This window comes from Solea solea, chromosome 3 (genome assembly GCF_958295425.1).
Source record: "Solea solea chromosome 3, fSolSol10.1, whole genome shotgun sequence".
Lineage (NCBI taxonomy): Eukaryota > Metazoa > Chordata > Actinopteri > Pleuronectiformes > Soleidae > Solea > Solea solea.
The window spans coordinates 4,497,050-4,524,566 of NC_081136.1; the positions used below are offsets into that span (position 1 = coordinate 4,497,050).

At 39.2% G+C, this 27,517-nt stretch overlaps 3 protein-coding genes and 1 long non-coding RNA gene across 5 annotated transcripts; 3 read left to right on the forward strand and 1 right to left on the reverse strand.

Moving 5' to 3' along the window:
• The first annotated feature begins 5,172 nt into the window (after positions 1-5,172).
• On the forward strand, positions 5,173-10,953 carry LOC131455860 (mamu class II histocompatibility antigen, DR alpha chain-like). Its single transcript, XM_058623704.1, has 4 exons — positions 5,173-5,317; positions 6,200-6,448; positions 7,643-7,927; positions 10,685-10,953. The coding sequence occupies exons 1-4, from the start codon at positions 5,251-5,253 to the stop codon at positions 10,804-10,806; spliced, it is 723 nt and encodes a 240-aa protein (XP_058479687.1). The 5' UTR covers positions 5,173-5,250; the 3' UTR covers positions 10,807-10,953.
• LOC131455859 (mamu class II histocompatibility antigen, DR alpha chain-like) lies at positions 5,219-25,832 on the forward strand. 2 transcript variants are annotated; one of them, XM_058623703.1, is made up of 5 exons: positions 5,219-5,245; positions 21,126-21,191; positions 22,214-22,462; positions 23,689-23,973; positions 25,567-25,832. In XM_058623703.1, the coding sequence occupies exons 2-5, from the start codon at positions 21,128-21,130 to the stop codon at positions 25,686-25,688; spliced, it is 720 nt and encodes a 239-aa protein (XP_058479686.1). In that variant the 5' UTR covers positions 5,219-5,245; positions 21,126-21,127; the 3' UTR covers positions 25,689-25,832. The 2 variants fall into 2 exon arrangements, with proteins under 2 accessions (XP_058479686.1, XP_058479685.1); XM_058623702.1 differs by lacking the exon at positions 5,219-5,245 and having other exon boundaries at positions 21,099-21,191.
• On the forward strand, positions 13,876-17,197 carry LOC131455877 (H-2 class II histocompatibility antigen, E-S beta chain-like). Its single transcript, XM_058623725.1, has 6 exons — positions 13,876-14,003; positions 14,089-14,358; positions 15,645-15,858; positions 15,964-16,031; positions 16,122-16,235; positions 16,725-17,197. Exons 1-6 carry the CDS (start codon positions 13,949-13,951, stop codon positions 16,748-16,750), a joined length of 747 nt encoding a protein of 248 aa, XP_058479708.1. The 5' UTR covers positions 13,876-13,948; the 3' UTR covers positions 16,751-17,197.
• Positions 15,836-27,436, reverse strand: LOC131455879 (uncharacterized). Its single transcript, XR_009239861.1, has 3 exons — positions 27,379-27,436; positions 17,579-17,674; positions 15,836-15,917 (listed from the first exon to the last, which is right to left on the reverse strand). It is a non-coding gene; the product is annotated as an uncharacterized LOC131455879 (long non-coding RNA).
• Between the last annotated feature and the right edge of the window lie 81 nt (positions 27,437-27,517).

Sequence of the window (27,517 nt, forward strand, 5' to 3'; positions counted from 1 at the left end):
GCCTCCTCAGGAAGTACAACCTGCTCTGGGCCTTCTTGTACAGATGCCTTGAGTTGCTTGTCCAGTCCAGCTTGTTGTCCAGCCACAGCCCAAGATATTTGTAGGTCTGAACGACCTCCACCAGTGATGACTTCATGATTAATATTGACTGATGAGTCAATCAATCAACCGTCATCCAGAATAATCTGAATTATCATTGCGTCGACGTTGGTTCAATAGTTTGACCAGTGCTCCAGTAGGGGGCGCCTGAGCTGCTCCTGACTCTGCTGCCGTCCAGCACTGAAATGTTTTCCTTAACGATTGGTGACACGTCGGGCAGCTCCGTCTCCGATTGGCTGCTGAGCTAAGAGGAAGTGAAAGGTGTTTTTGTCAGGCATCGGGACTTTCCAGAGACGCTGCGTTCAGGTGACACTCGGTGAAAAATGAACCACAAGAGAACTGAAAGTGGAACTGAGTCTGTCTCTGTCACACACACACATGCTGGTTTTACATTCTTTGTGATGTATAACTTGACTCGTAGACATATAATGCATTCTTTAACCCGTTACTTTAATCATCACAATTAAATGCCTGACCCTGACCCTAAAACCAAGTCTTTATCCTCAAAAGGCCCATTAAAGTTATGTGGACCAGCGAAAATGTCCTCACAAAGATAGGTTTGCAATTGGTCTACACATCCTACTAAAGACGTGCGTACACACACACACACACACGCCCAGCTTTCAAGTGAAATATACCGGTTTGCTGACTCGTCCAAAGAGGAACTGGTGGACAAGCCCCGAAATAAGAGATTGAGACTCACAGAAAAACATCAGTCTTGAGGCATGACTCGGCCGAACAGTGAAAGTGAAATGTACAGTCAATGCACAGCATAAAAACGCATAATATCAAAAGGATTATTTGGTGAACTTTATAGCAGTGGTTGACAGGAACCGCCGCTGTCGCCCTGAAAGACTTTGCACATCAAGGGAGTCATTCCGGCATCTTGATCTTTTATGATGGGGTGTTTTGTCTCGGCTTAGGTTCAAGGGGAAATTTAGGGTGCGGCATTGGTTCACACGGGCAACAGCAACTGCCAGGGATGAAATTTCGGTAACACATATTCACTATTAACTAGGTGCTCACTAACATGCATATAAGTAGCATACCAGACCTTTATTAGTAATTATTAAGCACGTATTAACACCTTAATCAGGAAAAATCCTAATTCATGTCGTAATAGAGGTAGAATAAGGTGTTAATACATGACTAATAAAGGGCTAGTGTGCTGTTTATGCATGTTAGTGAGCACCTAGGTAATAGTGAATATGTGTTCCCTAATCTAAAGTGTTAGTTAAATTTCATACCCAGTGGAATAGCAGGAAATTATGTTACAGCAGGAACAAAAAAGTGCACAGTGCCCTTAGACAGAAACAGTTGATCCTGATTGCTTTTGAGCTTCTAAAATGGATCTTGGACGTATTTCATCATAATACGGTTCAGTTTGGTACAGTTTGGAATAGCTAAGCCCTGGGTCAGGATTACGTTCTGCCTGAGAACAGTGTCTTTACTTGGTAGGCAGGGTGTGGGCTGCGAAGGGTGACGTCCTACCAGTGTGACGACACCGAACGATGACATTGAATGCAACATCCCAACGGACAACAATGGAGGACATCCAGCAGCTCTTTTTTTCCTGCCCTGTTTGTCTCAACAACACGTCAAGCTTTGTATGAGAACACACTGCGGGCAGAGGCAACATTTTTCAAGTATGGAACAGTTGGTACTGGTTATTTATTCCTTATGTTACTAATGGAAACAAAAAAAAAAAAAGGACTGTACTGTACCAAACTGTTCCACTTCAAAGGTGCCCTTGAAACATCGTCCAGAGGAGCAGATGGTCAGACCAGAATGGCATTAGTCCTCTTCAGGACCTGCCAGTTAAAAATAAATGTCAGGTTAGTCACCTCCTCCCGAGGCTAACTAGTCTTTTCCGTTGTTTCTTCGTCAGTCTTGGGTCCGCCACCAGAATCCTGGGAGTTTGAGGGTTCTGCGCAGTATCTTAGTTGTTCCTAGGACTGTTCTTCTTGTTCCTTTAAAAAGTAAGGGAACCGTTCTCCAAGTTTGTGGGTCACAGCTCCCAGTGCACCGATGACCGTGGTCCACCCAGGGTTTATGTTAGCTGGTGTAAGCCGGCTTTTGGCTGTTGTCACATGAATTTGGCCGGCAAAGTCAAAGGCCAAAATGTCCGTTGGTAAAAATGCCAAATAATTAAATCAATGATTAAGTATTAAATATTCAGATACCAGTTGCCTGCCAAACGCGGATTCTCGCTCCAAAACTGAATCAAAACAGCCCAAAGAAGCCGTCTCACCGAGGACAAAGTGACCAGGTTGATGACGATCACAAGTTGTCACAAAGACTTGGACAATTTTGATTTCACAAAAGCAGCCGAACACTTAACTCCAAGGAAACATCAACACAAACTGACATAAACGGAGAATCGTGACATTTGGACCGGGTCTTGTATTTTCATACGTTATTATTTAAAGGAGTCTCTTATCTCTCGCGTTAACTTCGAAATAATCATTGAAAAGTAAGACTAGAACATGTCCTGTCTTTAGAGTTTACTTTTCGGGACGATTCCGTCTGGACGTGGCCTAAGACTACTCCGGCATTAAATATGCATGGCTGTTACCACTGCTGCCTTTACTCCCCGCATCTTCTCTAGCTTCTCTCTCAGCCGTTGGTATTTCTCGAACTTCTCGCGTTCCTTGGTGTTGATGTCACCGTCGTTTGGGCTTGCTACATCTCCCACCACTGGCTTCTGCTGCTGTTTGTTGACCAGTACGATGTCCGTTTGGTGAGCCGTCACAAGTTTGACGGTCTAGATCTTAGCTTGGTCATTCTCAGTCTGAACTCGCAAAGATGAACGGTGATAACACTTGTTTGGAATTTGTTTGGAATCTGAATTCTGATTTACACACTCTCTTATGGGTCACACAGCAGAATAGCGGCGAGCACTGTCGTCTGACAGCAAGATGTTCGCCAGTTCAAATCCCAGTTTGACCGAGGGTCAGTTGTTCCACAGTCCAAAAAAGGTTAACTGGACACTCTAAATTGACGGTAGATGTGAAAGTGAGCGTGAATAGTTGTTTATCTCTGAATATTGACCTGTCCAGGGTGTGACCCCCACCTTTCGCATTATGTCAGCTGGGTTTGCCACCAGCCACCCTGTTATCCTCATGTGGAGGATAACGCAGTAGACAATGAAATCTGTTTACGCTGTAAGTTCTGGCAAAAAGTGTAGTTCTTCTCAGAACTGTCTTTCAGTTTGTGCACGATTTTTTCCAAAAAGTACCTGGCAACCTGGAGTCTGCAGCGGAGGGGAGGGGTGGCCACCGCCCTCACACAAAATGTTCAGTTTGGATCGCTGTGCCAGTTTTAAACTCTAATTACACCTGAGTCCCGATAATTTCAGTTGCAGAAGGTGGGTTAGCAATTTACTATAAATGTTGCTAGCTTAGCATTAGCCTTTGCAGAGCAGTCATCGGATGTGTTGCGAGTGACCTTAAATGACACTCGCGCGATTAACTCGACTTGAAAATATGAGTTAGAAGCATGTGCAAGTGAGGAGTTAGAACCAGGTAAAACCAGTTAAACACAAACACCACCATTTAGCCCCGCCCACCGTGTTTTTTTGTAAAGCAAGAACAATAGGCTGCTGTAAATTCTGGTAAATGGATTCACGACAGGAAATTTTGCATGCAAAAAAAAAAAATCACATGTTCATGCAATAATAATGCGTTTTAATTTTGATTGTGCACTATCCACCTTATGCCTTCGGCCCATAATACCTTGCGTGAATTATGGCTGCCACTTCCTGCTGAAGTAGAACCATCTTTTTCCACAGTAACTGGGAGCAACTGTAAAGTGTAACATTTGGGAACATTTAACTGTTACACTGTTGAATATGATACATTCTTTAGATCTAATGGTTCTTTACACTTGGACTTATTATCTTTAGCACGTCAACTGGTGTATTTTATTTAAAATCCATAATTATCAGCATTGGTGGTTTGTGTTAGTTTACTATATTTTGAATTGAGCGACGGCTGAGCTGATAAAACCGCACTTTACCGAACCAACGTCCAACGTTGATTTTGAGTTTTTTTGACAAAGGGTTTTTGTCTTCTGGGACTTTGTTTGTGAAATTTACTAACGTCTGAATATCTGTAATTTTTGACGCTTTCCTCATGCTTTTCCTCACCGTCCTCCGTGTTGACATCCGGGCAGCGCTTGTTTTTCTTTTCGGAAAATACATTTTTCACATGTAAACATAGCTAGTGTCCGTATCTCCTAAATAATACAAATTCAAATGATTAAATTGACTCTAATCTGAAAAAAGGTCACAGGTACATTAGTATTTAGGCAGCAATAAGATCAGTCGCATTCAGCTGAAGGAGGTAGGACAGAATTGAATTGATTTAGAAACAGACGTAGAACCACATCACCGAGCCTGGTCTTTAGTGCCGCTGCCACCGTGTTTTACCACTGGAAAGAACTTTTTCACTTCTGCTTCTGCTCTGGAAGTTTTACCCATAATCATTTCTCCACTCGTGTCTCCAGGAACAAGGCGGACATGTTATTGTTATTGTTGTGGCACAAGTGAAAAAGTATGTTTTCACTTTTATTGTAAAACACAACTGAAAGGTGTTTTATTAAAAGAGTATTCATTGTGAAGTTGCCAACAAGATTCACAGATTTATATAACAGTGCAAAGAAAAAATAAATAAATAACAATAATGGTAATAATAACAAAAAGAGTAAGGTAAACGATTAAAAATTTAATAATACATTAAAAAAATATATATATTGTGACTTTATATTGTTTAAAATACATCATATATTTGTTATAACTTTGCATATCATGATTTTTCAGCACAGAGTAAAGTTACATTTTCCTCATGGTAATATTTTTACTGCTCTCTTAAAAGATGACAAATGTATTTGTTTATGAAGTTTGAGTTCATCATTTCAAAACCATTCATCAGAAAAACAAACAGGTTCTACTCTGAGAGACTCTGGAAAACTGAGCGTGGTCTCCTACCTGGAAACTGGTGACGCAGAGGGAGCTCTGCGCTGTGATTGGCTGCTGGGACGGTACACCTCTGCTGCTGCTGCTCTGTCACTCAGTCAGTGTCAGTGAACTCAGAGAGACAACAAACTACAGACAGTGTCAGTGAACTCAGCACAGACTGCAGCGACCTGATAATGATGATGATCATGATGAAGCTGTCCCTCCTCGTCCTCTCTTTTGTCCTCAGTGTCTCTGCTGAAGGTAAGACAGCTGATGTTGGTTAAACTAAAGATTCAGTGAACTACAGTATGTTAAATAACTACAGTCATTAAACTACAGTCTGTTAAATAACTACAGTCTGTTAAATAACTCAATCATTAAACTACAGTCTGTTAAATAACTACAGTCAGTAAACTACAGTATGTTAAATAACTAGTCAGTAAACTACAGTCTTTTAAATAACTACAGTCATTAAACTACAGTATGTTAAATAACTAGTCAGTAAACTACAGTCTTTTAAATAACTACAGTCTTTTAAATAACTACAGTCATTAAACTACAGTCTGTTAAATAACTACAGTCAGTAAACTACAGTCTTTTAAATAACTACAGTCAGTAAACTACAGTATGTTAAATAACTAGTCAGTAAACTACAGTATGTTAAATAACTACAGTCAGTAAACTACAGTCTTTTAAATAACTACAGTCAGTAAATTAGTCTGTTAAATAACTACAGTCAGTAAACTACAGTCTTTTAAATAACTACAGTAGGTAAATTAGTCTGTTAAATAACTACAGTCAGTAAACTACAGTCTTTTAAATAACTACAGTCGGTAAATTAGTCTGTTAAATAACTACAGTCAGTCAATAAACTACAGTATGTTAAATAACTACAGTCAGTAAACTACATCCTGTTAAATAACTACAGTCATTAAACTACAGTATGTTAAATAACTACAGTCAGTAAACTACAGCTTGTTAAATAACTACAGTCATTAAACTACAGTATGTTAAATAACTACAATCATTAAACTACAGTCTGTTAAATAACTAGTCATTAAACTACAGTCTGTTAAATAACTACAGTCAGTAAACTACAGTAACTACAGTCTGTCATAGATTAACCAGCTCTTCTGTCCTCAGGTTTTCATAAGGACCTTAATATCGGTGGTTGTTCAGACACTGATGGAGAGGAAATGTACACACTGGATGGTGAAGAGATATGGTACGCTGACTTCATCAACAGGAGAGGAGTTGAGCCTCAGCCCAGTTTTGTTGATCACATTAGCTATGAGGAAGGAGCCTATGGACGTGCTGAGGGAGGTCAACAGATCTGCAGATCAAACCTGAAGAACAGTCGTCTCGGTATGAAGGAAATCCCTGATGAAAATGGTAAAGAGAAACTTCGTCATTTATTTAATCAAAAATATTCAACTTGATTATAAAACTACTCAGCATTTAAATTTGAGCAGCTCAATAATCAGAAAAATGATTCTGAAGCCTGACCTCTCTCTCACACTCACTCATTCTCTCTCACACTCTCTCATTCTCTCTCACACTCTCTCTCTCTCTTTCACTCTCTCACTCTCTCTCACTCTTTCAAACTCTTTGAATAAGTTAAGTTTATAAGATCATTTATAAGATAATAAAGTGATTGTTGTTTTAAAGATGAGTAAATTGATATTATTGAGTGTTTAAATGACAGTGAGCAAACTTCCTGCCAACAGGTTAGCTGTGTGTGGTTATGCTAAGAGGGAGAAACATGGAGACGCTTAGCTTTTCCCCAGTTTAATGTGTGCACACTGCAGTTCAGTTATGAATCTTTGAATTTCTACTCGAATGTTAAAGTTTGAATAAAATAGGAGTTGGTTCAGAAAAGAAGGTTTTCAACTTCTCATCTATCAACTTGGAACAATTAAAAAAATCAGCTGAATCTCAAAGATCTAGTAATTTAAATGAATGAAATGAACTATGACCAGAGTCATGCAATTAGATCCTTTAACTGAATCACTGCCCTGTTTTATCATAGAATTCTGTAAGTTATGCTTTTCATGTTATGCTGTTATCATTGTTTTTTTTTCTTTTGGATATATATTTCATGTATTTTATATCTTTTGTTATATATTTCTGTTGTTTAATATTTCGTTGGTTTGTGACCCTGTTACACACTCAACAAAAATATAAAGGCAGCACTTTTTATTTTGCTTAATTTTCTATAATTTGGCGTAAAAGAATGAACATTTCCTATGTGCAAAATTACATTAACCATAAGTGTGAGAGTGGATGGTTGTGTGTCTCTATGTGGCCCTGTGATGGACTGGCGAACTGTCCAGGCCAGGAGGTACCCCGCCTTTGTCTTATGTCACCTGGGATTGGCACCAGCGACCTTCATGCGGAGGATAAAGCAGTAGAGGGTGTCTGAATGAATGAGTTGTTTTATGACGTTGGAGAAGCTTTGTTTGCAAATAAACGTATGTCATGAAATGAGGTTTCCAATAAATTAAGTCTTTGAATCTAATTTAAACAGTGAAGGAACATAACCTGAGGTTATTGAGATTTAAAGTGAAGACTCCTCTTTCTGTGCAGATCCACCTTCTAGTCCAATGATCTACAGCAGAGACGCGGTGGAGGTCGGAGAGAAAAACACTCTGATCTGTCATGTGACTGGTTTTTACCCTGCTCCTGTCAAAGTCTACTGGACCAAAAACAACCAGAATGTCACCACAGGAGTGAGTATCAACATTCCCTTTCCCAACGACGACGGTTCCTTCAGACAAACCTCCAGACTGGAGTTCATCCCACAACCAGGAGACATCTACAGCTGTTCAGTGAAACATCCAGCTCTGAGAGAACCACTGACCAGAACCTGGGGTGAGAAACCTTCATTTACATCATCGCAAATGAGATAACTGACCAAACTACAGCTGATCAGAGAGATAACTGACTAAACTACAGGTGATCATAGAGATGACTGACTAAACTACAGGTGATCAGAGAGACAACTGACCAAACTACAGCTGATCAGAGAGATAACTGAACAAACTACAGCTGATCAGAGAGATAACTGACTAAACTACAGGTGATCATAGAGATGACTGACTAAACTACAGGTGATCAGAGAGACAACTGACCAAACTACAGCTGATCATAGAGATGACTGACTAAACTACAGGGGATCAGAGCGATAACTGACTAAACTACAGGGGATCAGAGAGATAACTGACCAAACTACAGGTGATCAGAGAGATAACTGACCAAACTACAGGTGATCAGAGAGATAACTGACCAAACTACAGCTGATATGTGTGTGTGTCTCTCTCTCTCTCTCACTCTCTCTGTCCAGATGTGGAGTTAACCTGTCTCTATCTCTCTGTCCAGATGTGGCGTTAACATGTGTCTCTCTATTTGTCTCTGTCCAGATGTGGAGTTAACATGTCTGTCTCTCTCTCTCTCTCTCTCTCTCTCTCTCTCTGTCTGTCTGTCTCTGTCCAGATGTGGAGTAAACATGTGTCTCTGTATCTCAGTCCAGATGTGGAGTTAATATGTGTGTCTCTCTGTCTGTCTCTCTCTGTCCAGATGTGAAATTAACATGTGTCTCTCTCTGTCTCTCTCTCTGTCCAGATGTGGAGTTAACATGTGTCTCTGTGTCTGTCCAGATGTGGCGTTAACATGTGTCTCTCTGTCTCTGTCCAGATGTGGCGTTAACATGTGTCTCTCTGTCTGTGTCTGTCCAGATGTGGAGTTAACATGTGTCTCTCTCTGTCTCTGTGTCTGTCCATATGTGGAGTTAACATGTGTCTCTCTGTGTCTGTCCAGATGTGGAGTTAACATGTGTCTCTCTGTCTGTCCAGATGTGGAGTTAACATGTGTCTCTCTCTCTCTGTCCAGATGTGGAGTTAACATGTGTCTCTCTGTCTCTGTGTCTGTCCAGATGTGGAGTTAACATGTGTCTCTCTGTCTGTCTGTCTGTCTGTCTGTCCAGATGTGGAGTTAACATGTGTCTCTGTGTCTGTCCAGATGTGGAGTTAACATGTGTCTCTGTGTCTGTCCAGATGTGGAGTTAACATGTGTCTCTCTCTGTCTCTGTGTCTGTCCAGATGTGGAGTTAACATGTGTCTCTCTGTCTCTCTGTCCAGATGTGGAGTTAACATGTGTCTCTCTGTCTGTCCAGATGTGGCGTTAACATGTGCCTCGCTGTCTCTGTCCACATGTGGAGTTAACATGTGTCTCTGTGTCTGTCCAGATGTGGAGTTAACATGTGCCTCTCTGTCTCTGTCCAGATGTGGAGTTAACATGTGTCTCTGTGTCTGTCCAGATGTGGAGTTAACATGTGTCTCTCTCTGTCTCTGTGTCTGTCCAGATGTGGAGTTAACATGTGTCTCTCTCTGTCTCTGTGTCTGTCCAGATGTGGAGTTAACATGTGTCTCTCTGTCTCTCTGTCCAGATGTGGAGTTAACATGTGTCTCTCTGTCTCTGTGTCTGTCCAGATGTGGAGTTAACATGTGTCTCTCTGTCTGTCCAGATGTGGCGTTAACATGTGCCTCTCTGTCTCTGTCCAGATGTGGAGTTAACATGTGTCTCTGTGTCTGTCCAGATGTGGAGTTAACATGTGCCTCTCTGTCTCTGTCCATATGTGGAGTTAACGTGTCTCTGTGTCTGTCCAGATGTGGAGTTAACATGTGTCTCTCTCTGTCTCTGTGTCTGTCCAGATGTGGAGTTAACATGTGTCTCTCTCTGTCTCTGTGTCTGTCCAGATGTGGAGTTAACATGTGTCTCTCTGTCTCTGTGTCTGTCCAGATGTGGAGTTAACATGTGTCTCTCTGTCTGTCCAGATGTGGCGTTAACATGTGCCTCTCTGTCTCTGTCCAGATGTGGAGTTAACATGTGTCTCTGTGTCTGTCCAGATGTGGAGTTAACATGTGCCTCTCTGTCTCTGTCCAGATGTGGAGTTAACATGTGTCTCTGTGTCTGTCCAGATGTGGAGTTAACATGTGTCTCTCTCTGTCTCTGTGTCTGTCCAGATGTGGAGTTAACATGTGTGTCTCTCTCTGTCTCTGTGTCTGTCCAGATGTGGAGTTAACATGTGTCTCTCTGTCTCTCTGTCCAGATGTGGAGTTAACATGTGTCTCTCTGTCTCTGTGTCTGTCCAGATGTGGAGTTAACATGTGTCTCTCTGTCTGTCCAGATGTGGCGTTAACATGTGCCTCTCTGTCTCTGTCCAGATGTGGAGTTAACATGTGTCTCTGTGTCTGTCCAGATGTGGAGTTAACATGTGCCTCTCTGTCTCTGTCCAGATGTGGAGTTAACATGTGTCTCTGTCTCTGTCCAGATGTGGAGTTAACATGTGTCTCTGTGTCTGTCCAGATGTGGAGTTAACATGTGTCTCTCTGTCTCTGTGTCTGTCCAGATGTGGAGTTAACATGTGTCTCTCTGTCTCTGTGTCTGTCCAGATGTGGAGTTAACATGTGTCTCTCTCTGTCTCTGTGTCTGTCCAGATGTGGAGTTAACATGTGTCTCTCTGTCTCTCTGTCTCTGTGTCTGTCCAGATGTGGCGTTAACATGTGTCTCTCTCTCTCTCTGTCCAGATGTGGAGTTAACATGTGTCTCTCTGTCTCTGTGTCTGTCCAGATGTGGAGGTGCAGCAGCCCAGTGTGGGTCCAGCAGTGTTTTGTGGTGTGGGTCTGACTCTTGGTCTTCTCGGTGTGGCGGCTGGAACCTTCTTCCTCATCAAAGGAAATGAGTGCAGATGATTGGCTGAGGCTGATGATGATGATGTCATCGCTGTGTCTCTACACATTGTCCAATCAGCATCAATGTTGCTTTGTTGTGTCTCTGACGTCTCTGTCAGTTCTGCTGCTTTAAAGACGACGTCACTGTTAATAAAAAATAAATCAAGATGTTTGATCTTATTCTGTGTTTTTACAACAGTTTGCTTCTATAATGTCGTTGACTGTGACACAGTTCCAGACAGATACTTATTTTTTCCCCCTTTTCCACCTAAGCCACAGACCCTAATTCTGCCCGGATGCCAGCCTATCTTTGAGATTACACCAGAAACATGAGTGAGGTCGTGCTGAAAGATGATTCTAGAGTTGATCTTTAAAAGATTGTGGTGGTAAAGTCAAGAACATAGGCAGAGTTTCAGTGACCGGACTCTTCCCCTGTAGAACCTGGTCTAAACAGTGTGGATATTAAATGTTAATTCAAACTGGAATGGAACTATTTCTTAAAAGTAAAAAACTGAAACGACTTTACTTGTTTGGCTGAATAATTGGTCACTTCACCAAACACAAAGTCAACTTCCTGTGAAAATTAACATTTTCAGAATATATTACAAACATTTACAATATTACTATTTTTATTTTTCAGTAAACCATAATACAGAATAAATGTCTGTTACAATAATCCATTAGACATGTTTTACATAGAAATAATATTATTTATTTCATTTTTTATTTTTATTTAACCTTTATTTAATCAGATAACAGACCCAGTGAGATCAAGACCTCTTTCACAAGAGTGAGCTGGCCAAGAAAGGCAGCAGCACACGTCAAAGTTAATAATAACAAAGAGACAACAGTTACAAAACAAAAGTGCAAGTAAATAGACAAATAAAGTGCAGGAGTTAAGGTTGCAGTAACAATTTAAGAACACAGACATTGTTTAATGGTGTCAGTCTTTTAAGATACAGTAGAAAGCTCCCAGTGAAATAAATGTTGATCATTTTAGTTTGGAGGGTATTCCAAGCAGAGGGGGCAGAGAAACTGAAAGCTTTTTCCCATTTCAATCTGAACACGGGGAGCAGACAGGAACAAAATGTCATTGAACATAATGGCTTTGTGTTCTCTGAAGGAAAGTGCATAATAAGCAGGAACCAAGCTAAGAAGAGAGAGCCACATTTGAAACTTCCTGATGGTGTTATCTACCAAAGCTTGTTTTTTAGGTAAAAAAATGACTTTCCTGTCTGATGTACTTTTTTGGATGCTGTTTTAAGATCAAATGTCTATAAATTCAAACAAGTATTATTAAAATCACTGTTTTGTAAGCTTAAAATAGAAATGGCTAACAAGTGTCAAACTACCAGTCAACCTTGCTCACATGAGATGAAAACATGTTTGGTGATACTTCATTTATTTTATATATGAATGTATTTTAAAAACGAATAATAATAATACTTATTGTTTATTGATTGTTTTTATGATTGATAAATGGTATTTTCCATTTTAACTATATGATTGATTCATTATGTATATTTTCAAATGTTACAACAGTCCCTATACACTAGGACGGTTATAACAGTGGAGAGACTGTATTAAAAATCAATTTTGCAACCTGTGCATATTTCATAAAACCACATGAATATGTTACTTCAACAGTTGACAGATTGAAGTTTATAATAAAACAAATTGGTGATTCCAGTGTAAATAGTTTTTGATGTATTGTTGAAAATTACAAAAAGTGTTACAACTGTCCCTGGTCTCCCCTAGTTCACTCCCCACACCTGTGGTGTGAAGTAATAAATAAGAGCTAAGTAAAGCAGAGTTGTTTAGAAAAAAACTATTCTCACCATGAAAAAGGGAAAAAAACATCAGACACGATTAGAGCCAATCAGGAGAAGTTAATGATCAGCTGTCATGGTTTATGACATGATATATAAAAAGGTTAGGGGAGGTGTTTACCCCCTTCCAAGAGGATAAATAGAGATGCTCCATGAACAGTTTTTCAGTGTACTTTGGTGCTCTCACTTGGTGTTTTTGTGGATTGCTAAATAAATACCTGTTTGACTTGAAGACAACGGCCTCAACTCTTAGTTATTTTTCCAGAGTAAGATTTTTGATTGCTCCAATACTTAAAAAAAAACTTCAACACTTCTCTCAAGGCCACCACAAATGTTAAATTATGCGTCAAAAGAATCATATCTTATCATTGTGATGACATGAATGAAACATTAGTAAAATGTATTGTAGCTATGTATATAATGTATATAGTGCATATATATGGGGTGGGGTAGCTCAGTGGTTAAGACCGGTAACCCGTGTGCACAAGACATCATGGTCACAATTTCAACTCCACCCCTGGCAGGCTGTACTCCGCTTTGGATAAAAGCATCTGCTAAATGACATGTAATATATGTATTCTTTGCATTTTTTTTTATTAATAATCTTATTTCTATTTTTCTGTTTCTATCTTGCTCTGATTTTTGGCTCCTGAAACGCTGAACATACACTGAACAAAAATATAAACACAACACTTTTGTTTTTGCTCCCATTTTTCATGAGCTGAACTCAAAGATCTAAAACATTTTCTATGTACACAAAATCACCATTTCTCTCAAATATTGTTCACAAATCTGTCTACATCTGTGTTAGTGAGCACTTCTCCTTTACCACATTATTATAATATGCGAGGAATAAAAGAATAAAAGAATATCTTATCTTTTCTTTATTAACTTTTTTGAAAATATTTAGTTTATGTATATGTAGTTTATGATTTCAGTTTTGTTGTACTTCTTGTACTTCATGCACGTATACTACTTGCACTTCATGCAAGTAGTATGAAGTACTTTTGTCCCTATTTACTGACAGAGAGAAAAAACTGTTTGTATTTTATATTTCATGCATCAGTGCTTTTGCAGTATTTATTGTTTATAATCCATAAACAATCTCTTTAATAAATTAGTTTTTTCTATCATTGAAAGTGAACGTCACTCTTCCTCAACAGTCTTTCATTGACAGTCAAACATTGACTCTGGTCTGACTGTGTCTGTAAAACAACCAGACATCTGTCAGACTGCTCTACCTGGCAACTAGTGACTCTGCAGGTCACATGATCTCTGGGTTTAAATGAGCAGCTCTCGGTCAGACTGTGTCAGTGTCGAGTGAACAGAGAAACATGGCTTCAACTTTCCTCAGCATCATCCTCCTCTTCATCGCTGCTCACACAGCAGGTAAAGGCAACACACTGATCACTCATCAATACTCTGATTAATAATCAATATATCAATAACTCCACCACTGTGTTCTGTTCTTCAGATGGATTCAGAGAATATGCAACGGATGTCTGCATATTTAACTCCACTAAATTGGACGACATCCAGTACATCCTGTCTTACTATTACAACAGACGGGAGTACCTCAGGTTTGACAGCAATGTGGGAGAATATGTGGGATACACTGAGTATGGAGTGAAGAACGCAAATAGGTATAACAGCGGTCCAGAGGTGGTCCAAAGGAGAGCTGAGAGGGAGAGATACTGTCTTAACCATGTGGGAATTTACTATCCATCTGCTCTGACGAAATCAGGTGAGTGTTTGTGTGACGTCATCACTGTAAAATAATACACATTACTATAATGTACAATCCTCTATATTATTATTATTATTATTATTTTTATTATTGTTAGTAAAGCTGTAACTTATAAACATAAACAAACGTTCAAACCATTGTCAAAATTCTCTGCACGACTCTCTCTCCGTGTTCCTCCTCATCGCGATTATATTTATTTATTTATTTATTTATTTTAATCTTTGGGCGCAAGTAAAGTGAGACGGAGAATACGAGGAAGTGGAACGCAGGGCCGGCCCAAAAAATTAATTATATTATATTATATTATATTATAAAACCTTTAAATACTGAAGTAAAATAAATACAAATAAACAAATGACAATAATGAGATGGAACGATATAACAAAATGGTTGTTCGTTACCATCATGAACAAACAATGAACAATGAAAATAAAATAAATACAAATAAAGACGGGCACTGGTTCCCAAAAAGTGAGCTGGTGCCCCCTGGTGGGCTCTGTCGGTACTGCAGGCGGGCAGTGAAAAAAGTTATTAAATATGAATACATAAATGAATAAATACATTTTTTATCTTTTTAGTTTTGTAATTAAGATTCAAGTTGCTGTCAAATATTTACGATAGATGTTAAGAAATAAGGAATAAAACATAATTATATATATGTGTGTGTATATATATATATATATATGTATATATACGTATACAAGGTCAGACAAAGGAAATATAACGGGATTTGGGTCTGGACCTGGATTTTCAGATTTCAAATTGTCCATGGGTGCCCCCTGGTGGTCACTGGGCTCTAAACAGGGCATATACAATTTCAGAAGTGGATTCCAGTGTTAAAAACAAACCTGTTTGTTCAGTTGGAGTTCATAATCCCATTTTGTTTTTTTCTTCCGTCACGAATGACGAATGAATGAATGAATTTTATTTCCGCTTCAACAAAATCCAGCACTTTGCTCGACTCCCGACGCCGAAACACGTCTATATTCACACATTTGTTTCCCACTTTACCGTTTTCAAACATAAACAACGCTCTTCACTTATCACTTCCTTCTCTTAATCCCATTTTATTTTGAATACACACTGGACGGCTTCTGTTTGCTCAACTCTAAACGATAGTTCTAACATTTTCACACGCACAACACGATGTAGAAAAAGATAGTAGACGACGAACCATTGAATATTCCCATGAAAAATTAAGCTCATTAAGAGATAAATAAAGTCACTTGAATGGAATAATCAGTAAAATGCTGTTTACAGACTTGTCAATATTTGTCCTCCAGCCAAACCCTACGTCAGACTTCGCTCTGAGGAGTCCCCTGCTGGTAAACATCCTACCATGTTGGTCTGCAGCGTCTTCGACTTCTACCCCAAACACATCAAAGTGACCTGGCACAGAGACGGGAAGGAAGTCACCTCTGATGTCACTTCCACTGACGAGCTGGAGGACAGTGATTGGTACTACCAGGTCCACTCTCACCTGGAGTACACGCCCAGGTGAGTCCACACGGAGGTCTACAGAGAACCAGGTCCACCGAGGTCCACTTTGTCTCCAACTGTGCGACACAAACAGTGTTGTGTTGTTTTTTTTTGTCGACGCAGGTCTGGAGAGAAGATCTCATGTGTGGTGGAACATGCCAGCCTGAGTCAACCTCTGATCACTAACTGGGGTATAAACCTGTCTGTCTGTCTGTCTGTCTGTCTGTCTGTACACCTGTCTTTCTGCTCACCTGTCTCTGTGTCTGTCTGTTTGTCCTCAGAGCCATCCATGCCCGAGTCTGAGAGAAACAAGATCGCCATCGGTGCCTCTGGACTGATTCTGGGTCTGACCTTGTCTCTGGCTGGATTCATCTACTACCGGAAGAAGTCTCGAGGTAATCCTTAACCCCCTAAAATGTGTTTGTACCACTTATCCTGAAACCAGTTTCAAACCAGTTTCCACCTTTTGAAACCCAGTTTAAAGTCAGTCTGAGTACAATTTACACGAGTTCACACATATTGTAAGAACAGTTTAGGAGTAGTCCTTAACCAATTTACTCCGTTTTCGTACATAATATAAACTGGTTTACACTGGTTTACACAGTCTAAAACCAATTTACACCCGTTAATACCCAGTTGACACCAGTGTACACACTCTGAGTCCAGTTTACACCCAGTCTTAAATCAGTTTTCACCAGTGTACACATTCAAAACCAGTTTAAAACTACATTATTCCTAGCATATGATCTTAGACCAGTTCACAATCAGTTTTAAATCACCAGAATAAAGTAAAATCACATTATTTGAGGAAAGACAGAGAGATTTAAATGCATTTGTTTCTGGTTTCACATCAGTTTAAATCCATCTTTTTCTCTTTAAAACAGGACTCATTCTGGTTCCCAATCACTGAGCCTGGTCCTGAATCCTGCACCTGAATCTAATCATGGTCCTGGTTCTGAACCAGATACTGCTTCAATCTCTTTCTTTTTGTCACTTTATAATGTCAATGCTGTCACCTGCTGGTCTAGTTGATCACCGGATTTTCTGATACCCTGATCCAGGTCTACCACAGTCCTGTGCACAAAATCTTTCGGGGAATCCCGGACCAGGTTTAATCTGGACTCTGGTGTATCAGCTTCTACTTCTTTAACCAGATATTTTGCTGCTTCTGTGTGTGAAATATGAATTTCTTTGCCGCAAAGTGACTCAGTAACAGCTTTGAAATCCTGAACAATCCGATTTGGTGACTGGTTTTGGGCTCTTAGGTCGTGTGATTGTTGGACTGATATATTTTTACTGGAGTGGGACATTTTTATAATCACAATTAAAGTGTGGGGAAAACCCCCCAGAGAAACTGTTTTATTTGTCTTTGTCATCTAATTAAAAAAAAAAAGCTTATTGTAATTCACAATTTTGACCACAAGGGGGTTCTACTGTATCATGCTGACATTTATAAATAAACAATAACAGTATTTTAAAGTAACATTTTATAATAGATTGAATTAAACCAATAAAATAAAGTTTATTATAATTACGCCAATTTAAAAAAAGTAAAATACAATTTATTTAAGTCACATTAAGTTAAAGTAAAATATATATACACGCTAAATAAAGTAAAAGATAGAGCAGTTTATAAACTTAAATGTATTTCAATTACATGCCAAATGATCGGAGGTCAGTGCAGTGTCCTCAGAAGAACAGCTGTACAAGGTCCTCTGTGTGTTAGTGTGTGTAGTACCTGAGATTTCTTGCCATAGTACGGGTAGTACATGAGGTTAAAGGTCCCATTAGGAGGAAAATAAGCAAGAGGTCCGATTTTATCACTGTCCTCCCTCTGCACACACACAAAGATCAGTCCTTGATCAATCACTGACAGATAGACAGACAGAAAGGTTCAGACACAGATGGTCAGACCAGGACCATTAGTCCTCTTCAGGACCTGCCAGTTAAAAATAAATGTCAGGTTAGTCACCTCCTCCCGATGCTAACTAGTCTTTTCCGTTTTTTCTTCGTCAGTCTTGGGTCCACCACCAGAATCCTGGGAGTTTGAGGGTTCTGTGCAGTATCTTAGTTGTTCCTATGACTGTTCTTCTCTGGACAGACATCTCAGATGTTGTTCCTTAAAAAGTGTGGGAACCGTTCTCCAAGTTTGTGGGTCACAGCTCCCAGTGCACCGATGACCGCGGTCCACCCAGGGTTTACGTTAGCTGATGTATGCCGGCTTTTGGCTGTTGTCACGTGAATTTGGCCGGCAAAGTCAAAGGCCTATGTGTCCGTTGGTAAAAATGCCAAATAATTAAATCAATGATTAAGTATTAAATATTCAGATACCGCTTGCCTGCCGAAACGTGGATTCTCGCTCCAAAACTGAATCAAAGAAGCCGTCTCACCGAGGACAAAGTGACCAGGTTGATGACGATCGCAAGTTGTCACAAAGACTTGGACAATTTTGATTTCACAAAAGCAGCCGAACACTTAACTCCAAGGAAACATCAACACAAACTGACATAAACGGAGAATCGTGACATTTGGACGGGGTCTTGTATTTTCATACGTTATTATTTAAAGGAGTCGCTTATCTCGTGCGTTAACTTCGAAATCATCATTAATAAGTAAGACTAGAACATGTCCTGTCTTTAGAGTTTACTTTTCGGGACGATTCCGTCTGGAACGTGGGCCTAAGAATACTCCGGCATTAAATATGCATGGCTGTTACCACTGCTGCCTTTACTCCCCGCATCTTCTCTAGCTTCTCTCTCAGCCGTTGGTATTTCTCGAACTTCTCGTGTTCCTTGGTGTTGATGTCACCGTCGTTTGGGCTTGCTACATCTCCCACCACTGGCTTCTTCTGCTGTTTGTTGACCAGTACGATGTCCGTTTGGTGAGCCGTCACAAGTTTGACGGTCTAGATCTTAGCTTGGTCATTCTCAGTCTGAACTCGCAAAGATGAACGGTGATAACACTTGTGCACCCAATTTGTTTGGAATCTGAATTCTGATTTACACACTCTCTTATGGGTCACACAGCAGAATAGCGGCGAGCACTGTCGTCTGACAGCAAGATGTTCGCCAGTTCAAATCCCAGTTTGACCGAGGGTCAGTTGTTCCACAGTCCAAAAAAGGTTAACTGGACACTCTAAATTGACGGTAGATGTGAAAGTGAGCGTGAATAGTAGTTTATCTCTGAATATTGACCCGTCCAGGGTGTGACCCCCACCTTTCGCATTATGTCAGCTGGGTTTGCCACCAGCCACCCTGTTATCCTCATGTGGAGGATAACGCAGTAGACAATGAAATCTGTTTACGTTGTAAGTTCTGGCAAAAAGTGTAGTTCTTCTCAGAACTGTCTTTCAGTTTGTGCACGATTTTTTCCAAAAAGTACCTGGCAACCTGGAGTCTGCAGCGGAGGGGAGGGGTGGCCACCGCCCTTACACAAAATGTTCAGTTTGGATTGCTAAACTCTAATTACACCCGAGTCCCGATAATTTCAGTTGCAGCAGGTGGGTTAGCGATTTACTATAAATGTTGCTAGCTTAGCATTAGCCTTTGCAGAGCAGTCATCGGATGTGTTGCGAGTGACCTAAAATGACACTCGCGCGATTAACTCGACTTGAAAATATGAGTTAGGAGCATGTGCAAGTGAGGAGTTAGAACCTGGTAAAACCAGTTAAACACAAACACCACCATTTAGCCCCGCCCATGGTGTTTTTTGTTTTTTTGTAAAGCAAGAACAATAGGCTGCTGTAAATTCTGGTAAATGGATTCACCACCCGAAATTTTGCATGCAAAAAAAATATATCACATGTTCATGCAATAATAATGCGTTAATTTTGATTGTGCATTATCCACCTTATGCCTTCGGCCCATAATACCTTGCGTGAATTATGGGTGCCACTTCCTCCTGAAGTAGAACCATCTTTTTCCACAGTAACTGGGAGCAACTGTAAAGTGTAACATTTGGGAACATTTAACTGTTACACTGTTGAATATGATACTTTCTTTAGATCTAATGGTTCTTTACACTTGGACTTATTATCTTCAGCAAGTCAACTGGTGTATTTGATTTAAAATCCATAATTATCAGCATTGGTGGTTTGTGTTAGTTTGAACTATATTTTGAATTGAGCGACGGCTGAGCTGATAAAACCGCACTTTACCGAACCAACGTCCAACGTTGATTTTGAGTTTTTTTGACAAAGGGTTTTTGTCTTCTGCGACTTTGTTTGTGAAATTTACTAACGTCTGAATATCTGTAATTTTTTACGCTTTCCTCATGCTTTTCCTCACCGTCCTCCGTGTTGACATCCGGGCAGCGCTTGTTTTTCTTTTCGGAAAAGACATTTTTCACATGTAAACATAGCTAGTGTCCGTATCTCCTAAATAATACAAATTTAAACGATTAAATTGACTCTAATCTGAAAAAAGGTCACAGGTACATTAGTATTTAGGCAGCAATAAGATCAGTCGCATTCAGCTGAAGGAGGTGGGACAGAATTGAATTGATTTAGAAACAGACGTAGAACCACATCACCGAGCCTGGGCTTTAGTGCCACTGCCACCGTGTTTTACCACTGGAAAGAACCTTTTCACTTCTGCTTCTGCTCTTTAAGTTTCACCCATAATCATTTCTCCACTCGTGTCTCCAGGAACAAGGCGGACATGTTATTGTTATTGTTGTGGCACAAGTGAAAAAGTATGTTTTCACTTTTATTGTAAAACACAACTGAAAGGTGTTTTATTAAAAGAGTATTCATTGTGAAGTTGCCAACAAGATTCACAGATTTATATAACAGTGCAAAGAAAAAATAAATAAATAACAATTATGGTAATAATAACAAAAAGAGTAAGGTAAACGATTAAAAATTTAATAATACATTAAATAATAAATAAATGACTTTATATTGTTTAAAATACATCATATATTTGTTATAACTTTGCATATCATGATTTTTTTTTATGAGTAAAGTTACATTTTCCTCATGGTAATATTTTTACTGCTCTCTTAAATAATGACAAATGTGTTTGTTTATGAAGTTTGAGTTCATCATTTCAAAACCATTCATCAGAAAAACAAACAGGTTCTACTCTGAGAGACTCTGGAAACTGAGAGTGGTCTCCTACCTGGAAACTGGTGACGCAGAGGGAGCTCTGCGCTGTGATTGGCTGCTGGGACGGTACACCTCTGCTGCTGCTGCTCTGTCACTCAGTCAGTGTCAGTGAACTCAGAGAGACAACAAACTACAGACAGTGTCAGTGAACTCAGCACAGACTGCGGGGACCTGATGATGATGATGATCATGATGAAGCTGTCCCTCCTCGTCCTCTCTTTTGTCCTCAGTGTCTCTGCTGAAGGTAAGACTGCTGATTTTGGTTCAACTAAAGATTCGGTGAACTACAGTCAGTAAACTACAGTATGTTAAATAACTACAGTCAGTAAACTACAGTAGGTTAAATAACTACAGTCAGTCATTAAACTACAGTCTGTTAAATAACTACAGTCAGTAAACTATAGTCTGTTAAATAACTACAGTCAGTAAACTATAGTCGGTTAAATAACTACAGTCAGTAAACTACAGTAGGTTAAATAACTACATTCAGTCATTAAACTACAGTGGGTTAAATAACTACATTCAGTCATTAAACTACAGTAGGTTAAATAACTACAGTCAGTCATTAAACTACAGTATGTTAAATAACTAGTCAGTAAACTACAGTCTGTTAAATAACTACAGTCAGTAAACTACAGTCTGTTAAATCACTACAGTCATTAAACTACAGTCTGTTAAATAACTAGTCAGTAAACTACAGTCTGTTAAATAACTACAGTCATTAAACTGCAGTCTGTTAAATAACTAGTCAGTAAACTACAGTCTGTTAAATAACTACAGTCTTTTAAATAACTACAGTCAGTAAACTACAGTCTGTTAAATAACAACAGTCAGTCAATAAACTACAGTCTGTTAAATAACTACAGTCATTTAACTACAGTCTGTTAAATAACTACAGTCTGTTAAATAACTCGAGTCTTTTAAATAACTACAGTCAGTAAACTACAGTCTGTTAAATAACAACAGTCAGTCAATAAACTACAGTCTGTTAAACTACAGTCAGTAAACTACAGTCTGTTAAATAACTACAGTCATTTAACTACAGTCTGTTAAATAACTACAGTCACTAAACTACTGCCTGTTAAATAACTACAGTCAGTAAACTACAGTCTGTTAAATAACTACAGTCTGTTAAATAACTACAGTCAGTAAACTACAGTCTGTTAAATAACTACAGTCAGTAAACTACAGTCTGTTAAATAACTACAGTCAGTAAACTACAGTAACTACAGTCTGTCATAGATTAACCAGCTCTTCTGTCCTCAGGTTTTCACGATGACCTTTATATCGCTGGTTGTTCAGACACTGATGGAGAGTTCATGTACACACTGGATGGTGAAGAGAAATGGTACGCTGACTTCATCAACAGGAGAGGAGTTGAGCCTCAGCCCAGTTTTGTTGATCACATGAGCTATGTGGAAGGAGCCTATGAATCTGCTGTGGCAAATCAACAGATCTGCAGATCAAACCTGAAGAACGGTCGTCTCGGTATGAAGGAAATCCCAGTGGAAAAAGGTAAAGAGAAACTTTGTCATTTATTTAATCAAAAATATTCAACTTGATTATAAAACTACTACTAGTATTTAAATTTGATCAGCTCAATAATCAGAAAAATGATTCTGAAGCCTGACCTCTCTCTCTCACTCACTCATTCTCTCTCTCTCTCTTTCAAACTCTTTGAATAAGTTACGTTTATAAGATAATTTATAAAATAATAAAGTGATTGTTGTTTTAAAGATGAGTAAATTGACATTATTGAGTGTTTAAATGATAGTGAGCAAACATCAGTGTCCTGCCAACAGGTTAGCTGTGTGTGGTTATGCTAAGAGGGAGAAACATGGAGACGCTTAGTCTTTTAAATTGTTTTATTTGCTCTTGTTTGTTTGGAGCACAATTTAGCTTACTGTGTGTGTATGTTTCCCCAGTTTAATGTGTGCACACTGCAGTTCAGTTATAAATCTTTGAATTTCTACTTGAATGTTAAAGTTTGAATAAAATAGGAGTTGGTTCAGAAAAAAAGGTTTTCAACTTCTCATCTATCAACTTGGAACAATTAAAAAAATCAGCTGAATCTCAAAGATCTAGTAATTTAAATGAACTATGACCAGAGTCATGCAATAAGATCCTTATTAGAATCACTGCCCTGTTTTATCACGGTATTCTGTAAGTTATGCTTTTCCTATATATCATTGTTTTTTTTCTTTTGGATATATATTTTATGTATTTTATATCTTTTAGGTTAGGTTTAGGGTTAGGGTTAGTTTGTTTCTGTTGTTTAATATTTGTTGGTTTGTGACCCTGTTACACACTCAACAAAAATATAAAGGCAGCACTTTTGATTTTGCTTAATTTTCTGTAATTTGGCGTAAAAGAATAAAAATGTCCTATGTGCAAAATTACATTGACCATAAGTGTGAGAGTGGATCGTTGTGTGTCTCTATGTGGCCCTGTGATAGACTGGCGAACTGTCCAGGCCAGGGTGTACCCCGCCTTTGTCCTATGTCACATGGCCAAAGGCGGGGTACATCCTCCACATGAGACATGTGGAGGTTAAAGCAGTAGAAGATGAGTGAATGGATGAATGAGTTGTTTTATGATGTTGGAGAAGCTTTGTTTGCAAATAAATGTATGTCATGAAATGAGGTTTCCAATATATTAAGTCTTTGAATCTAATTTAAACAGTGAAGGAACATGACCTGAGGTTACTGAGATTTAAAGTGAAGACTCCTCTTTCTGTGCAGATCCACCTTCTAGTCCAATGATCTACAGCAGAGACGCGGTGGAGGTTGGAGAGAAAAACACTCTGATCTGTCATGTGACTGGTTTTTACCCTGCTCCTGTCAAAGTCTACTGGACCAAAAACAACCAGAATGTCACCACAGGAGTGAGTATCAACATTCCCCATCCCAACGACGACGGTTCCTTCAGACAAACCTCCAGACTGGAGTTCATCCCACAACCAGGAGACATCTACAGCTGTTCAGTGGAACATCCAGCTCTGAGAGAACCACTGACCAGAACCTGGGGTGAGAAACCTTCATTTACATCATCGCAAATGAGATAACTGACCAAACTACAGCTGATCAGAGAGATAACTGACCAAACTACAGCTGATCAGAGAGATAACTGACCAAACTACAGCTGATCAGAGAGATAACTGACCAAACTACAGCTGATCATGGAGATAACTGACCAAACTACAGCTGATCATAGAGATAACTGACCAAACTACAGCTGATCAGAGAGATAACTGACCAAACTACAGCTGATCAGAGAGATAACTGACCAAACTACAGGTGATCAGAGAGATAACTGACCAAACTACAGGTGATCAGAGAGATAACTGACCAAACTACAGGTGATCAGAGCGATAACTGACCAAACTACAGCTGATCAGAGAGATAACTGAACAAACTACAGCTGTTTAGAGAGATAACTGACCAAACTACAGGTGATCAGAGAGATAACTGACCAAACTACAGCTGATCAGAGAGATAACTGAACAAACTACAGCTGTTTAGAGAGATAACTGACCAAACTACAGGTGATCATAGAGATAACTGACCAAACTACAGGTGATCAGAGAGATAACTGACCAAACTACAGCTGATCAGAGAGATAACTGACCAAACTACAGCTGCTCAGTCTCAGTCCTGTGTGTATTTTGTGATGAAGTCTGTCGACAAACAGCTGATTCGTTGTGTGTTATTTACTCGCTGATATAGAACATTTTCATTTGTACATATACACTTAAAATAAATTATATTATTATACTATTTCAGTTTTACACAATTCTCACATTTCTTCTGAATCATGATTTGAAACCTAACTTTTAAAACACTGTGACACATTTTTCTGTGGAGTTAACATGTGTCTCTCTGTCTCTGTGTCTGTCCAGATATGGAGTTAACATGTGTCTCTCTGTCTCTGTGTCTGTCCAGATGTGGAGTTAACATGTGCCTCTCTGTGTCTGTCCAGATGTGGAGTTAACATGTGTCTCTCTGTCTGTCCAGATGTGGAGTTAACATGTGTCTTTCTGTCTCTGTGTCTGTCCAGATGCGGAGTTAACATGTGTCTCTCTGTCTGTCCAGATGTGGAGTTAACATGTGTCTCTCTTTGTCTGTCTAGATGTGGCGTTAACATGTGTCTTTCTGTCTCTCTGTCTGTCCAGATGTGGAGTTAACATGTGTCTCTCTGTCTCTCTGTCCAGATGTGGAGTTAACATGTGTGTCTCTGTCTCTGTGTCTGTCCAGATGTGGAGTAAACATGTGTCTCTCTGTCTCTGTGTCTGTCCAGATGTGGAGTTAACATGTGTCTCTCTGTGTCTGTCCAGATGTGGAGTTAACATGTGTCTCACTCTCTGTCCAGATGTGGAGTTAACATGTGTCTCTCTGTCTCTGTGTCTGTCCAGATGTGGATTTAACATGTGTCTCTCTGTCTCTGTGTCTGTCCAGATGTGGAGTTAACATGTGTCTCTCTGTGTCTGTCCAGATGTGGAGTTAACATGTGTCTTCTGTCTCTGTGTCTGTCCAGATGTGGAGTTAACATGTGTCTCTCTGTCTCTGTGTCTGTCCAGATGTGGAGTTAACATGTGTCTCTCTGTCTCTGTGTCTGTCCAGATGTGGAGGTGAAGCAGCCCAGTGTGGGTCCAGCAGTGTTTTGTGGTGTGGGTCTGACTCTCGGTCTTCTCGGTGTGGCGGCTGGAACCTTCTTCCTCATCAAAGGAAATGAGTGCAGATGATTGGCCGAGGCTGATGATGATGTCATCGCTGTGTCTCTACACATTGTCCAATCAGCATCAATGTTGCTTTGTTGTGTCACTGACGTCTCTGTCAGTTCTGCTGCTTTAAAGACGACGTCACTGTTAATAAACAATAAATCCAGATGTTTGATCTTCTCCCTTTTTTATTCTGTGTTTTTACAACAGTTTGCTTCTATAATGTCGTTGACTGTGACACAGTTCCAGAAAGATGCTTATTTTTTCCCCCTAACCTTAGCCACAGAGCCTAATTCTGCCCGGATGCCAGCCTATCTTTGAGATTACACCAGAATCATGAGTGAGGTCGTGCTGAAAGATGATTCTAGAGTTGATCTTTAAAAGATTTGGAAAACTCTGTTCATCTGAGGCTGGTGGTAAAGTCAAGAACATAGGCAGAGTTTCAGTCAAAGTCAAGGTCAAGGTCAAGGTCAGGACCTGACTCTTCCCCTGTGGAACCTGGTCTAAACAGTGTGGATGTTAAATGTTAATTCAAACTGGAATGGAACTTTTTCTTAAAAGTAAAAAACTGAAACGACTTTACTTTGTTTTATTCATGATAAAACAACATGTTTGGCTGAATAATTGGTCACTTCACCAAACACAAAGTCAACTTCCCATGAAAATTGACGTTTTCAGAATATATTACAAACATTTACAATATTACTATTATTATTTTTCAGTAAACCAATATTATTCCATCACAATATTTTAATACAGAATAATTGTTTATTACAATAATCCATTAGACATGTTTTACATGGGAATAATATTTTTTTTTTATTTTTTTTTTTTAATTTAACCTTTATTTAACCAGATAAAAGACCCAGTGAGATAAAGACCTCTTTCACAAGAGTGAGCTGGCCAAGAAAGGCAGCAGCACAGGTCAAAGTTAATAATAACAAAGAGACAACAGTTACAAAACAAAAGTGCAAGTAAATAGACAAATAAAGTGCAGGAGTTAAGGTTGCAGTAACAATTTAATAAAACAGACATTGTTTAATGTCTTTTATTTATTAGTCTTTTAAGATACAGTGGAAAGCTCCCAGTGAAATAAATGTTGATCATTTTAGTTTGGAGGGTATTCCAAGCAGAGGGGGCAGAGAAACTGAACGCTTTTTTCCCCATTTCAGTCTGAACATGGGGAGCAGACAGGTACACAATGTCATTGAACATAAGGCATAATGGCTTTGTGTTCTCTGAAGGTGTAGGGGTGGAAATATCTACAACCAAGTAACAATCTCTCCCCAATAAGTACTCTGTCTTTCCGGCGTTAGGAAGAGGTTTTCCAAAATAAAGTAAAGTAAAGCAAAGTAAATATTTATTTTATCTGACTCCATTTAAACAACAATTAACTTTACTTTTAAATATCGGTGGGAATTAAAGTTAACCAATCATTTAAAATGTAAACCCTTTAATAATTCAAACCTATTGGTTTATATTATAAAAACCACTCAGTGACCTTTTTCCACATAGAAGATTAGCCCTAATGCCTGTGTTGAAGTATTCAGAGGTCAGAAATGTAACTCAATAGTTTACAGGACATGATATGGAGGTGGAGGGTATGAGTGTTAAATCTCACCATATAACTAGACTAAATAAATCTTCAATAACAGATTCTTAACTAGAACAGAAGTCTCAACAAGGCAATATTAGAAATGAAGGGTTGACATACCAGTTTATTGAAATGTCCAGTAGTAGAAAATACAGCCAGTAAGTTGTGTGACACACAGTTGATGTGTGGGAGCCAACTCCACAGTGAATGGGAGCTCCGTCCCTTATATCCAAGATATCCCACCAGAACACAGACACTT

Excerpts from the sequence above, each read along its gene's own strand:
- LOC131455860 (XM_058623704.1), top strand. The coding sequence starts at position 5,251 with ATGATGATGATCATGATGAAGCTGTCCCTCCTCGTCCTCTCTTTTGTC. Across the intron at positions 5,318-6,199 it reads CCTCAGTGTCTCTGCTGAAG|GTTTTCATAAGGACCTTAAT; the intron begins GTAAGACAGCTG and ends TTCTGTCCTCAG. Across the intron at positions 6,449-7,642 it reads GGAAATCCCTGATGAAAATG|ATCCACCTTCTAGTCCAATG; the intron begins GTAAAGAGAAAC and ends CTTTCTGTGCAG.
- LOC131455877 (XM_058623725.1), top strand. The coding sequence starts at position 13,949 with ATGGCTTCAACTTTCCTCAGCATCATCCTCCTCTTCATCGCTGCTCAC. Across the intron at positions 14,359-15,644 it reads ATCTGCTCTGACGAAATCAG|CCAAACCCTACGTCAGACTT; the intron begins GTGAGTGTTTGT and ends TTTGTCCTCCAG. Across the intron at positions 16,032-16,121 it reads ACCTCTGATCACTAACTGGG|AGCCATCCATGCCCGAGTCT; the intron begins GTATAAACCTGT and ends GTTTGTCCTCAG.
- LOC131455859 (XM_058623702.1), top strand. The coding sequence starts at position 21,122 with ATGATGATGATGATCATGATGAAGCTGTCCCTCCTCGTCCTCTCTTTT. Across the intron at positions 21,192-22,213 it reads CCTCAGTGTCTCTGCTGAAG|GTTTTCACGATGACCTTTAT; the intron begins GTAAGACTGCTG and ends TTCTGTCCTCAG. Across the intron at positions 23,974-25,566 it reads ACCACTGACCAGAACCTGGG|ATGTGGAGGTGAAGCAGCCC; the intron begins GTGAGAAACCTT and ends GTGTCTGTCCAG.